General features: G+C 40.4%; 1 protein-coding gene across 1 annotated transcript in view; it reads right to left on the bottom strand.

Annotated features, from left to right (window-relative positions):
• Positions 1 to 14,572, bottom strand: part of LOC116034786 (atrial natriuretic peptide receptor 2) — a 77,362-nt gene that overhangs the window by 13,961 nt on the left and 48,829 nt on the right. The window contains exons 12-15 of the mRNA XM_031277528.2: positions 14,133 to 14,204; positions 12,649 to 12,808; positions 12,376 to 12,531; positions 9,457 to 9,625 (exon numbers count right to left, since the gene is read on the bottom strand). Of these exons, the coding sequence (XP_031133388.1) occupies positions 9,457 to 9,625; positions 12,376 to 12,531; positions 12,649 to 12,808; positions 14,133 to 14,204 (557 nt within the window). The remainder of the gene's footprint in view (positions 1 to 9,456; positions 9,626 to 12,375; positions 12,532 to 12,648; positions 12,809 to 14,132; positions 14,205 to 14,572) is intronic.

Genomic DNA, 14,572 nt, shown 5'->3' with positions numbered 1-14,572 from the left:
CTTACTTGTCAAAACCTGCCACCTATATTACCCACAATGCAACTTGGCTGCTGATAGCTGAGTCTGAGATTTGGGTGTGTTATGCTAGTAGCGGCTAATGTAGCCTCAAACACTTCTTTTTAACTTGTCTCCCCCAGATTTGTTTCATTTTCAAACTTGTCCTCAGACCCAAACGACGCCGACTCAAATGACATCACTTAAGGCAATTTAGCAGACTTTACATAGCGCCCACTGCGGCCACAAAAGGCTTTAAATAATTAATCATTATAACAATGATTAATTATTTGTCACATGTACAGTAGTTCTCCCCAACAGCTGTGCACAGACGGTGTATAAAATCTGTGGAATTCTCCTTTCAATGATTTACAGATTTATTTATTACTGTCATTATACAATAAAGGATTGCACAGTGAAATGTAGTTGTAACCCCCACCATGCTACACACACAATTTAAGATATTTCAATTATTAAAGAATATAAACATTAAAAATAATAAAATCTAAATAAATAAAACACCTTTAAGTTATTGGTTCTGTACTCCCATGTGTTTTATCATGTGGATTGTAATGGCTTTAGGAATCAGCTCCATCAATCAGGGACAAACAATCCATATTTTTACCACTATTTGGATTAGAAATGTATTCTGTATAAAAAGAAAAATACAAACTTCATTGTCACTTAGCAAGGTAAAAAAACAACTCTAAATGCCCAAAGAGGCCAGGTCCAAGGGTTGACCCTTGTGGAACCCCTTGGCCCCAAATGTAAAATGATGGAATCATCAAGAGCAGTTGGCGTTCAACTGATGGAATCAGCACACTTGAGAGAGGCGGGGAGGGTTCCAGTCAGTACGGAGGTGTTATTAAAATTCAATATACAGTATGAAAAACAAGGAATGATCCAGATCTGTGGAATGTAATGGCTATTCCAGTGAGTATTGCAGTTCCATAAAGTTGAAAGACGCACAAAACACAAAAAAAAGAAGAAAAGAAATTTGCAATCCAAAGATTCTAGAGCCAGCAATTCCCATAATGTAACCAACATCATGTTTTATTAGCACGGTAAATGCCCAGTTCGTAATGCAGCTCTCTGTTAAAGTGCTCATATTATGCTCATTTTCAGGTTCATAATTGTATTTAGAGGTTGTACCAGAATAGGTTTACATGGTTTAATTTTCAAAAAACACCATATATTTGTTGTACTGCACATTGCTGCAGCTCCTCTTTTCACCTCAGAGTTGAGCTCTCTGTTTTAGCTACAGAGTGAGGCATTTCAGTTCTGTTCCATCTTTGTTGGGAGTCGCACATGCCAGTACCTAGGTAAGGACTAATAGCCAGTCAGAAGCAGAGTATGAGGGTGTGCCCTGACAAGCAAGCTAGTTTGATCCAAAACAAACCTGCTTCAGCCCGTAACCATGGCTTCAGCTCAGCCGTACATGTTCGAACTTGAGTCTGATCCCGAAACACAGGCAGAACAACCTGAACCAGCTTCGCAACCTAGAGTGGCAAGTTATTTAAATGTTAACAAATTAATCTTTCATACGTAAGGTTTTAATTCTGTCTCCTGGACATGGCGATACAACTATCTGAACTCCGCTCTAACTAGCTTGGTTTGAGGGCGTGCCACACTAGCAGCTAGGCGAGCATTATTATTATTAACGTGTGTTACAAAGTGACGCAAAATGACACACGTTTGTCACGGAAGTAAAGGCTGGACTACAATAGAGCTGTTGGAGATGGTAAGTCCCTTTGGGGTGGACTTGGGGCTTTTTCACTTTGTACACCTATAACGGGCACAAAAAAAGATATATAACACAATAAAGGAAAGGGAAAAAGCCAAAGAGCATAATATGAGCACAAAAAAAAAATTTGTCTCCGAGCCCAAGCTGAGATACACGGAGGACATCATCAGGATTATTTTCTCATACAAATCTCCACCAGACCCACAGAAAGACATCCTACAACTGTTTTCACAGGCTGAGTAATACTAACCATGACAAGTAAACTGGCCTTTATGTGTAAAATTGGTGGAGTTCAGAGGTTAAATGGCAGCGTTGCTGTTTGAGGTAAAAATCAAATCCTTAAAAGGCCTCACAGAGTCTCTGAATGCTGTAGCTGTCTCTCCTCCAACCACCTGCGACCATTGGCAACCACTTTCAAAAAACAAACTCTCTTTCTGTGTAGGTTAAACTGAAAAAGAAAAACACCTGAAAAAATATATTACTGTTCCACCACGACTTTGTTAATACATCCAGCAATGAGATATGAATGGTTAATGTTTGTATAATATATAGTTTCTCTGATATATCAACACACAGCAGCTGGAGGAAAAACAGACACTCCAAACATTCTGTGAGATTTGTCTCTAGTTACGTCTCTACTGCTGCAATTGTAGCATTTCATATACATTTTATAATTACATAATACGTGTATTGTATAATGTGTGTGTCCCAGGAGATCTTCTACATTCATATGCTTACACACACACACAAACACCAACATGCATGGACACGGATTTACTCCGACATGAGCAAGAAGGTGAGTCATCCACACCACCGTGGCGGCTAAACGCATCAATGCCTCGCCTGGCATCCTGCCATGCTTCTTGTGGGTCACAGATCCTACACACACCCACATGTTGTTTAAGTTTAAAGAACAAAACATCAGAGGGAGACATGAAAGACAGTGATGAGTATCAACGCACAGACATCCATATTTCCCCACCATTCATCCAGCTTAATAGTAACGGTGAAAGCCTGAGAAATGTCGTTATGCTGAGCATCGTGATGCTAAAGAGATGAGAAGCCGGAAAATAATCATTTCACCAAGTGATTTAATCCTGAATCCTACATTTTTGGTGTCAATACCACCATCATATATCCATTTATAATGCTTTTCAGACTGCGAGCCGTTACCGCTGGCGCCTCCGTCGTTGACATCGCCATGACACTGAGGTCGGTGGAAAGGAGAGAGAGGGCAGTTGCTGCTCTTGTATCTCGCATGGTGATACGATGATTGGTGCCGTTGTGGTTCGCCATGTTACCATGACAACCACAGAAACCACACCAAGGAAAAGGATCCAGAAGCTAATTTTACTGGTATGAATACCATCAATTATACACCTCTTCACCAGCAGTGAATAAAAGTTCACAAAAAAACAAAACACATTGGAGTAACATCAGCTTTACCTTCGCTACGCTATATATATATATAATATTTTTACCACTTAACCGTGCCATCAGACAGCCTTTCCCAATGAGGAACTAAAGCCACTATCTATGCTCTCTTCAAAGCCAGCAGATTCCTTTGACAAAATTTTTTATTTGACCTCCCAGAACACAGGAGTTGCTGGTCTACTGCTGCCTTGATCGGTTAGTTCCCTTGTGTTATTGTGTGACTTCGGTGTTTGAAAGGGTTAGTTTCAGAGATTCACCAAAGTCACACAACAACACAAACAATCTAACCGATCGAGGCAGCGTAAGGCCAACAACTCCTGTGTTCTGCGAGGTAAAATGACTGTTTTAGTCTGGTGGCTTTGAAGAGAGCAATATCAGTTCCCCGTCATAAAGGGCTGTCTGACAGCAAGTTAAAGCGGTGAAAATATTCTAAATATAGCGTACAACATTGATGTTTTTAGGTGGCTAAAATACGCTTCGCTGCTGCCCCAACTGCAACTGTACATTGTTTGGCTTCCGTGTTGGTACTCCTGCCTGCTTCTCCAAACTGGGGGCGTGTCGACCGCCATCTACTATAGGTAACACACTGACTATGGAGAAGTACTGTACATACAACCCCACTTCAAATGTCCAAACTATCACTTTAATTAGCTGACAGCAGGTCACCGGAACATGTAAAAATGTAAAATTTGTCAACAAATATGAAGAATAAAGTTTCCAATAATAAATGATTATTACCTGTCATTATTTACGTATAAATGAAGCAGTTATTTTAAGGGAATTTCTCCGGATTTCAACAACTGCTATAACTCAAGACAACTAGCTTAACTGTCTAGTAAACTATCTCTGACTTTTGACACTATTTTCTCTGAAGTATGTACCCAATGACCTTTCTTTCCTATCAAATTATTAGAATAATTTCTGACTCAATTTAAACTGCTGTAACTCTTGAAAACATTATGCAATCGCAACCAAACATAGACCACATGCATATTAAATCTGATTGTTCATGCAAAATCGGATGGCATTTCACATGGGGATGACCCTACAGCATGAGGAATTATTTGTACTAAGCTGTAACGTAGTTATGAAGTTTTTAGGGAATCATGACTGTCCTCAGCCAGTCAGCATGTTTATCCATCACGGCGTATTTTGATGCCGATCTGGATCCAGACGCTGATAACATTTTGTACTATATATAAAGCAAACGTAGAGGGCTGTGCAGTCTTGGCTCTCTGGGTGCTTTTGTGTTTACAAAGTGGCTAAACATTCAGATAGTTTTAATTCATTTTCCTGAAATCTGTGGACTGATGTGCCAGGTTTTTCAGAAAAACACAGTTGAGAAGAACATGAAATATATGCAAGAAAAAGGACTGTTTAATTGCTAAACACAAAGTGAAATAAATATAAGTACAGTGAGTGACTTGATGTGCATGGGGAAAGGTCAGCTATTCATGGGGAGCAAAGTGTCAGCTCCCTGTGTGGGTTAAACCGAACCGTTTAGTGCTGAACACCCCTCTTGTGCCGCGCCCTTCAAGCTTAAACACACACACACCAAAAATAACACCCCATCCATCACGTCATGTCAACAACATACATTTAGCTAATGAAAATAACCGGCAAACAGAGCATTAACGCACAGGCCTCGGAGGCAAAGGACTTCATACACACAAGGAGGTGCTTTGCACACGGCTGTCAAGAGCATCCTTGAGTGCTTCTGAGAATGTCAATCATAAGAGCTCTCTACTCCAAGCCGCCACAAATGGAAAGCTATACATCACTGGGCTCATCCTACATTGACTTACAGCGCTAACAGAGAAGAGGTCAGGCTGAGTGGAATAACACACCAACCAAACAATACTGTTTATAGGGCTCCTTCCAAAACACCTGCTTTTAGATTTCAACTCCATCAAATCAACACACGTGGTGTACAGCTGTCATTTGATCTTTAAAGGAGAAAAACATAAGTCTTTTGTTCAAGCAGCAATTACGGCACATATTTACGCTTATAGTGGCGGTGCCCTCTAGTGGGCATAGTTATTTTGACGGGACTAAAGTATAAGAGCACCAAGTTCCTTGAAAGGAGGCAGGTTGGGGTGGTGGATGGGTCCACGACTTTGACACAGGAGACCGGGCTTCGTGTCCCGTTTGAAAATAGAAGGTAACAGTGAGTTTTTTTTAACTTATCGGAACAAACGTCACGTTCTGCGCCAAGTGCGTAACCACAAGTAAAGTAACATCTGATTTTAACCCAAACCAAAATCTTTTTCTAAACTTAAAGAACAATTCTGGCGCAAAACGAACCTAGGGGTTAATAACAGATGTGTACCCACCTGATCGTTCTCTGGGACATGTTTTCATGCTAATCAAATGTGTTTGTAGCTTGAAACAAGTTAGCGCAGACCGTTGATTAGCTTACAACGCAGGTATTCGGGGCACAGGGAAAGTAAAAACAAATCGCTATTTTATACCACTAAAAAGGCTCAAAATATCACCACACTTCCAACGGTAGCATAATGAGGGTCCCTAAATGTTAAGCGAAGCATTGAGAACTTTGTAAGTGTACAGACAGTTTACTAAAAAGATAGTTTAAAAGACAGTAGCTCCCAAGATGGCGGCCGCCTGTATACGAGAAGGTGACTGTCTTTATAATCTATCTTTTTCATAAACTGTCTGTACCAAGGGGGTAAGCTTCGCTTCAGAGCTCGAACCTCCTATGGCGCCATTTTGATGCTACCAAATGATCACCCGACGTTAGCATTCCATTGACTGCTACTCATTTTGACGTAAGTTTGACAGCGAATAACTTTACATCTGAAGCGTTTAAAGACTGTATTTGTCCATTGTTGATTTCTAAAGAAACACGACAATGTATAAAAGGCTCCATTACCTTGTACCTCACGTTATGGCTCCGTAGCAGACGTTTTTGTAAAAATAGGCTAACGATTGTGTCATAACCACGGGACTTACTGTTGCATAGTAGAGGAATTACCGTATAGTACAGGAGAAGCTCGCAGGCAGTTTGGACTTACATTAGCTGTTTAAGTTTAATTACTAATGTTAACTAGCATTTTAGTTAGCAATAATTAGCCTGTGCCTATGTTATCTCCTTACATATACCTACGCTCTCCGTCTCTGCTAGATTGGGAATGATTGAGATTTCTCTTGGCACAGCTACCAGAAGACTTACAACTTTCAGACAGGTTGCTCACGTCACATTTACGTCGTCTCTCTCAGTTGGAGGCTGCGCAGTAACACTCAGCACTCACCGGAAAAGTGCTTCTAATATCCTTCACTGGTCTCCGTCCAGAGCAATGGGCTCAGCACGGGATCTGTTGGTCCAGTTTATATACTGTCTATGGTCTGTATCACTTACAAAGTTCTCAATACCTTTAAGTAGTTTTGGTGCCTTAACCTAACCAAACTGCGACCCTTTCACAACGTGTTTAAAACAGCGACCGCTGCGTTCCCTGGTTTAAAACGCTCCTGTAGGTCGTATTTCCATCCACCGTTAGAGGCGCTAATTTATGAAACGCTCCTGTGGGTCGTATTAGAGAGTAGGAACAAACAACCTATATCGTCGTATGGTTTGAAGGACTTGTTGCTTTAAAGGATCGTAGCTTTTGGATGTTTGCATCTTAATGCATTTGTGTGTAATTCACAGTATTCTTCTCGTCACATCTATGTGAAAATTGTTTGTCCTTGAGGTTCAACACTCAGCAGTCATCATACAGTACAGTATTGTACAAAGAAATGCAACTGCAGTCTTATGGATTTGATTTCACAACAATGTAACTCATGAATGTAATGGTCATTGGCGTCAAATCTCTGACATCAGAGCGGCCTTGAACTCACCATAAAGGAGGTGACGATAATGTACTTTGATGAAAACAATAAAGGCAAGGAAATCTGTAATGGATTATTTGTTTCAAGCACACTTCAAATCTCTGCAAGCTGATTTGCTCTGATGCTCTGGCTAAACAGAACTGAGTATTACCTGTGCTGATTATAAAGGGCCCTTAAAGTCAACAGCAAGTTCCCTATAAAATAATGAATAATTATGATATTGAATAACGACTTCCAGCAGGCATGAAACACAGACTGGAAGTAGCACTGGTGCATTAGCATAGACTAAAAATAGCGGACGTAGCAACCGTGACGCCACCCATCTGGGGAGGATAAGGCAGCGACAAGTTTACAGCTATTTGAATGTACACAGTGCCATGATAAGCATTGCTAAGCCTCTGTCCTGATTGACAGGTCGGTGAATAACCACACCCATAAAGCATCCCCTGCTTTGTCGTCTATTTTAAAATAAATGGGACCATAATTTACTAAATGAACATCATGCTGGATTGCAGAAGACTTGAAAATAGCGATTGAGACTATAAACTCATTATGAAAAGGTTTACTGAGGTAGTAATAAATCAAGTGATTTAATTTTCCCATAGACTTTAATAGAAACTGACTTCTTTTTGCAACCAGTGGAGTGGCCACACGTTGGAAATTAGATAGAATGCAGGTTTAAGGCACTTCCGCATCCATTATTTTTACAGTCTATGAGCATTAGCTGTATTTTGTTACCTGGATAATCTGTGATCATACATGGCTAAAGCTGGAATTATACTCAGGAACTAACAGGCTACAACATACATACCGTTAAGTGTATAAGTATAGTTATCTATAACTATATGTCTGTGCTGCAGTAGATAGTAGACAGATACAGAGATATCATGTGGAGACCACAGGAACTGTGATTGGTCAGCTTGGGCTGCTTGTGTCTTGCCCTACAAGTTTCCAGAAATTGTTGATGTGATTTTTCTCCTTTTCAAAAACACACATCTAGCAAAGCCATCTCCACTGCACACCTCCTGCTCACAGTGACTGCCACTCTCTTTCATGGTGAATGACAGAATGTCAACATGATTGCTTTGGCAATGGTGTCCTATTCAGCAGTGAGACGAGGTAAACCGCCATCGCTCGATATCACAAAGTGAACTGAAGAATGCAAGCACAATAACTGTACATGCAGTAATTAGTCCTAGATTAGTCCTACATGAACACACCATTCTGGTTATTTTAGATAAGAGATTTCTGTATTTCATGTTTTTCATCTCACTGGTTTGAAGGGGCGTGCCTTTGACTGTGTCCTACGGAAGCACATTACAATTACTTGGGGGAGAAATAGTGACCTTATCTCATAATTAGGACTTACTACGTCATAAATACAAGAAAAGATCTCACATTTATGAGAAAAGACTTTTGAATTATGAGATTGTTTTCTTGTAATTCTAGGATCTGTTCTCGTTATTTTGAGATCTAATTTCATAATATGATATATTTCCTTAAAATATTCATTCTTATAATTACAAAATAAGGCCTCCATTTTTCTGTATGAGTAAGTAGTACAGGACTTCTCTATAATGGTATTTTTGGTGGGTTTTAATAGTACAATTATTATCATATCTGTACATACTGTATATACTATTTTACACTTTCCCAAACAGCCCTTACAAGCCTCTAGTTGTTTACCAAAAAAGTGTGTGCTTTAGTGTCACTTTGTATCAGCAGGGATGCTTGATACAGTAAGTCTTTCTGACAGAGCTGCCCTAGTCCAGGGGAAAAAAACATCCTTGCCTCCCTTCCTGCACCGACATAAAACTCTGGACCAAAATATGAATATGAATGATTCATGGGATCATTGAAAACAATACCAGAGACATGGACTCACACACCCCAATTTCTAACACACACACACACACACACACACACGGAGATGGAAAGGCAGCAAAGAGCACTTCCTGTCAGGAATTACAAACAGCCTTTTATCTAAAATTGCCTTGGCGATTTCCAGAACATTATTCTTTTTCCTGTTTGTCTTTTTAAATCTCTTAATTAAACGTATCAACTTGCACGGCACTCAGAGGGACATCGGGTTCTCGACACAGTGTTCACATGTTGAGTTAGCAGGGAAAATACTGATAGTCTGAGAAAGAGCAGACTCCGTCTGATAAATTTGTCAAATTATCTCCGGATGGAAGCGTAGAGAATGTTGAATTAATCAAGAGTGCTTCCAGCTCCTGGTGTTTTGGTGTAATTGCATTCTGTCACATTAACGGTCAGTTTACCCAAATTACAAAAAAAAAAAAAAATCTCCCTTACCTCTTGTAGTATCGAGCTATGTCTTGAATTCTGAGGTTGTTTTTGTAATTTGAGTGACCTAGTTCTTTAAGGAAAAGCACAATGAGACTGGATAGTGTAAAGAAGTGAAGTGCGGGTCTCACTTGTTGAGTTTGGCCATGTAGATCTTGATGTGGCCGAAGTCGGGTCTCTCTGCGGGGTCCTCGGCCCAGCAGCCCTCCATCAGGATGGTCAGCTCCTCCGAGTGGCATTTGTTGTCTGTCGTCGGACGGAAGTACGGCTTCTGACCGTTCCTCACCTTCTGTACGATCTCTGCGGCCGAGAGGACAGAGAGAGTGGTGTGTCTGCGGCAGGCTGTTCTCACCATCAGACTAATTTCACATTTCATTCATGCTGTGTAAAATGTGTGTACATTGTAATGGCTTTTGTGTGCAACTATGATTTCTTTTTATTTTATTTGCTGGGGTGCCAGCCAGGAAATATCCTGGAAAAAAAGTTTGTAGTCAACACACTCAAATGTCAGCCAACACAAAGGCCCTAAATTAAATTGCTCATACAACCTTAAATGGGAATGTTACGTTTGAATTAAAGCAGGCAAGTAACACAAAGACCATAAACACACAACTTTGGTTTTCTTATAATTAGGCAGTGTATTAACATAATAATGCTGATACACTGGGTGGACAAAATGATTGAAAAACAGAGCTTGTATTTAACTGCAGTAGATGCTTTCAAACCTAGATTACTATTTTCATGAATATTGACATTCTTTAATTAGTTCACAGATTTCTGTAAATGTGCTATTTCTGCTGGATGAGCCTTAATATATCCAGCATTGCACATATCTCCTCTTTGATGCATTAATCATATCATTTAAAAAGTTTGAAAGAGACATCTTTGCCAAAATGTTTTCTCAACATCCTCTCCTTTCTGTTATTAGCCTCATCATGAAAGTGGTTTTTAAGCAGCTCTGGTTTTAGCCGACACTAGAGAGCAGGTGCAGGCTTTCGCTGCCCTCAGCCTGTTAATGGATAAGTATCAGGGCCCTTGTACAATCAGCATCGAGCGTGACTGTGAATAAAAGGCTAATCAAAGTCATCACACGGAGGAAGCGCCCACGGGAGGGTTTCACACATCCCCTTTGGATGCGTAAAAGTTGAACTCCTGATCTTGAATTGCTTTGGAAGCTAAAGTTTTTCCTGCTGTCACTAAGCAGAAACAGCGGTGGAGGTAAGTAGATGCTGGTGAAAAAAACGGTCAAACCGCAACATGTGTGCAGGAAGCTGAAGAGCCAAAGTGTCAGCAGTGATTAAACTCTGATTTTCTTAGTCTTAATAAACTAAAGACGATAAAAATAATGTGCTGGAACATTCCACTAAGAGAAAAGCTACTGCAAAGCAAAAGATCTCTCAGGATGGCTGTTGTCCAAAGATATCATTTTCACAAGAATTACTGTATGTCATATGCACTTTCTTTCCTTTGTTGATGCTTTTGAGGCTAGATATCCATTTTAATTTGTCTACCTCAGACTGCTGAAGCCTCATATTAGCTTTGGTTAACCATTGGAATTAATTTATTTCACAGAAATATTACTGTGGATTTTGTCCCCCATCACTTAGATTGAAATTGCTTTAGGATGTGATGTCTTGGCAGCCATGGAGAGGGGAATAATTAAAGCAGCTGACAGGGCTTTTAGTCTGCATAAGGGCATGCAAGGACTGTTTTAATTTAAAAATGTTTAACCTAACTTTTAAGGGATTGTTGGGAAAATTACCATAGACTGTATAAAATATGGACATAATCTCCGTGATGTCACCCATAGGTTTCTAAAGAGCCAAAATAAAGCTCAAAGTGGGGGGCTCAGGCTGTCGCCATCTTGGCAGTGCCTGATGTCAGGTAATCCGAAAAATGGGCAAAGAGGAGGAGCACTGATGGAGCGGAGGTGGGCCAAATGAAGCCTACAGTCCATACTCAGCCATACGCAGCCACCTGTCACTCAAAACAGAACGCCCTTAAATATGTAAAACTTTAAGCCTAAATAAAATGTAAACAGGTAAGTTATTAAAAAAAAAATTCACCCCCCGTAGAGGTGTCATGAAGGGGGAAATCCAAACCCGTTTTTGTTGTACCAGGCTGTAAACATGTCTAACTCTGCTGTAAAGTTGGGCATTTTACCATGAGGGTCTGTGAGGATTGACTCCCTTTTGGAGTCAGCCTGAAGTGGCCGTTTGATGAACTGCAGTTTTTAGCACTTTTGGGCTGGCTTTATTTTTTAGGTGCGGAGGTTGCCGCTTGACTCCCCAGCTGTTTAGCTTCTCTTTTTGTAAGCCCAGAATCCCTAAGAACAAGAGTTTGCTTTCTGTCTCAAACCGGTGACAGGGTTGCTTTTGTATTCCCCTAGGGTATCAGCTTTGTTTCTCTTCCTATGCTCTTTGCTCTCTTTACTCTTACAAAGAATTGTCATTATTCTTTTGAAGCATTACATAGTCCCTCTACAATCTACCTTAAAGGAAACCTGTTGTTGTTGGTTATTGCTGACTTGAGGTTGACTGTTGATGCTGAGGGCTCATATCTATCTTGTTGAACACTGATTTTGGTTTTTATCGTCATTATTAATCTGTTTTAGTTTCTGTGCTTTGTCATATTTTCTTATCCCAGATAGGAGATGTGTTGGTTTTTGTGACTCCACCTGCCTCTGACATCTGGCCAACATGTGTTCTTTGTTTGTGTACGTAGCTGCAGGGCTGCGATATAGTAGTCTGACCTTACCAAAGTCACCCTTTGAAATGTCAGTGAAAAGCCTATGAATGAAGTGAACTTTCATCTGTTCTGTCTTTGGCCGAGTCTTTAGAAACATTTCCCTGACTAGTTTCTTATGAAGTAGTTTTATAATGTTACAGAGAGATATGGTTTTGTTTGTGAATTATTGACAAATAAAAAACATGTTTTTGCTGATTTATCCGTTCCATTGACTTTTCTTTGTGTTCTTATCTTACATGTTAGACATGCTTAATTGATCCCAGTGGACCTCCCGGAGGCCTAAAAAAGACAGTTGTGTTTACCTTTGGGGCTGAGGTCCATGCCATCCACATAGAAAGGCCCATTCCTAAGGGCTATTTCCTGCAGTATGATGCCAAAACTGTACACATCACCCTTGGGAGTCCCTTGAGGAGGGTGGCGGTCGTATATGAGCAGCTCAGGAGCCGTCCACATCTTCTCTGAGAAAACCAAGAAACGGAACCACTCATAAAATGTCTATAATACAACAGGAGCTGATGTTTTTTTGTGAATGAAAAGGATTCCATGCTGTGAGCGAAGAAATTAACTTCACTTACTTGCATAGAGTGCGTGCGAGTCATCGTTTTCGCAGGATGAGCGGAAGCTGGCCAAGCCATAATCCGTGATTTTCAAAACAAATCGACTGTCCACCACGCAATTAGATGACTTCAAATTTCCATGGCAGCCAATGTAGCTGTTGTGGAGATAGTTCATTCCCTGGTGGAGAGGAGCATTAAGTCAAGCATTAATGGGTGTTCTCTCTCTCTCTCTCCTCCCCCCCCCCCCTCCCGCTTCATACATGAAAACATACAATTCCAGACATATGGAAATAATACGCTCTGACAAGTGGATGCATGCTGAAGGTTTTCAAAAGAGGCTGTGATTCAAGGACGGCACAGGGGAATTTCTGAAATTACTGTTAATTCCTTTGGGAAAAGGACAGCGGTTACTGAATGTACTTGTGTTCAATATTTAGTGGAAATGTTGAGTCAAACGTCCCTCAGAGCGACACCAGCACCTCTTCTCTGTAAAGCGCTGCTATCTGTGTGGAGAGAAGTAGCTGGAGCTCTTCGTCATGCATGTAGTTCAATATCAAATCAATCCCAGAGACCGCTAACAAAAAGCCTCTTTGTTAGGACAGATTAAAAATAATCTCCTAAAGTAAATCCATGATTAGTTTTGATTAAGATGGAAGGAAAATTGTAGCAAAGTTTATGAGTATGTTTCTGCCCTACTTTACACTACTTTATACAAAAGCAACATTTACTGTTGTTTCGTACACTGCACTGCGCCAAAAATATTTTTTTGTGCATGTTGTTTCCCTCTGACTCTCTCTTACTGCCTCACTCACTTTCACAAACTGTCCATGTGAAACCATGGCAACTGGACATTTTTTGTGAGTCCTAAACACACAAAGCATCTAATTAACATTGATAAGTAACCAAGTTTTTTTGACATTATATAAATCCTGTCTCCTAAAAATGGACATTTCCATACAACTAAGTTGCGTTTGTACGTACCATAACCATTGCCTAATCCTAGTGCCTTCCAGGCAGCGCTTGCATTCAAGCCATTGCCAAATGAGTTACTACAAAGCTAATTAAGACTATCAGCCCCACACAATTCTCTCGGTATTTCTCAGTATGACTATATAACTGTGTTCAGAAGGGTTGGGGTGCGCAGTCATGGAAGGCTTGTATCATGTGGACGAACATTGTTGTTGTCATTAGTTAGAATTTCTCATGGGGGCGGCAGAAACTACGCACTATAGCTTTAATGTATGTTGCGTACGTAAATAAGTCAACATTGGCTTTTGGTTTCACACGGGACATGAACAGCGTCTCCTGAGTCAAAGTCCTGTGGTTGTTTGGCCCATCCATCCATTCCAACTTCTTCCCTAAACTGACTCTGAATGTGGACTAGAAATGTTTTTGTGATAGGTCAAAAACAAACGTAATCCAGGAGAAAATATGTCGAGACAGGGCTGAAATCGATTGTCCTGTACTTTGTTTACACAGCTTTCAGTCTGACCGCCTCGTACCTTCACTATGTCATTGATCAGCGAGTAGCGGAACATCCAGTCCAGGTTGATGCTCTCATTCTCCAAAATGTCCTGGAAAAACAAATCAAAAATGGAGCAGAGATTATTTACAGACAGGAAAAGAAATCCAGTTACTGCTTTATCTTTTACATTTCCAAGAGCCTCTCAGCAGCCAGGACAGAACCAACATTTATTTTGGGACTAAATACTGTTTCATCCTCAGGGTCACACATTTAGCTTCCAGCTTTGACGTCCAGCCACATCAGTTGCAGCTATCTGCCTTTTAATTCAATTCAATTCATTTCAATTCAATTCAAATAACTTTATTTGTCCCAGAGGGGCAATTAAAAGGCACCAAGAGTAGCACATAAAAAGACAATTAACAGATACGGTACAAATGTGAATAAATAGATAAACAAATAAGTAATACATTGGGTTGG

The sequence above is a fragment of the Sander lucioperca genome, chromosome 14, assembly GCF_008315115.2.
Source record: "Sander lucioperca isolate FBNREF2018 chromosome 14, SLUC_FBN_1.2, whole genome shotgun sequence".
Lineage (NCBI taxonomy): Eukaryota > Metazoa > Chordata > Actinopteri > Perciformes > Percidae > Sander > Sander lucioperca.
The sequence above is the reverse complement of the archived record's forward strand: the minus strand, read 5'-3'. Positions and strand labels throughout refer to the sequence as shown.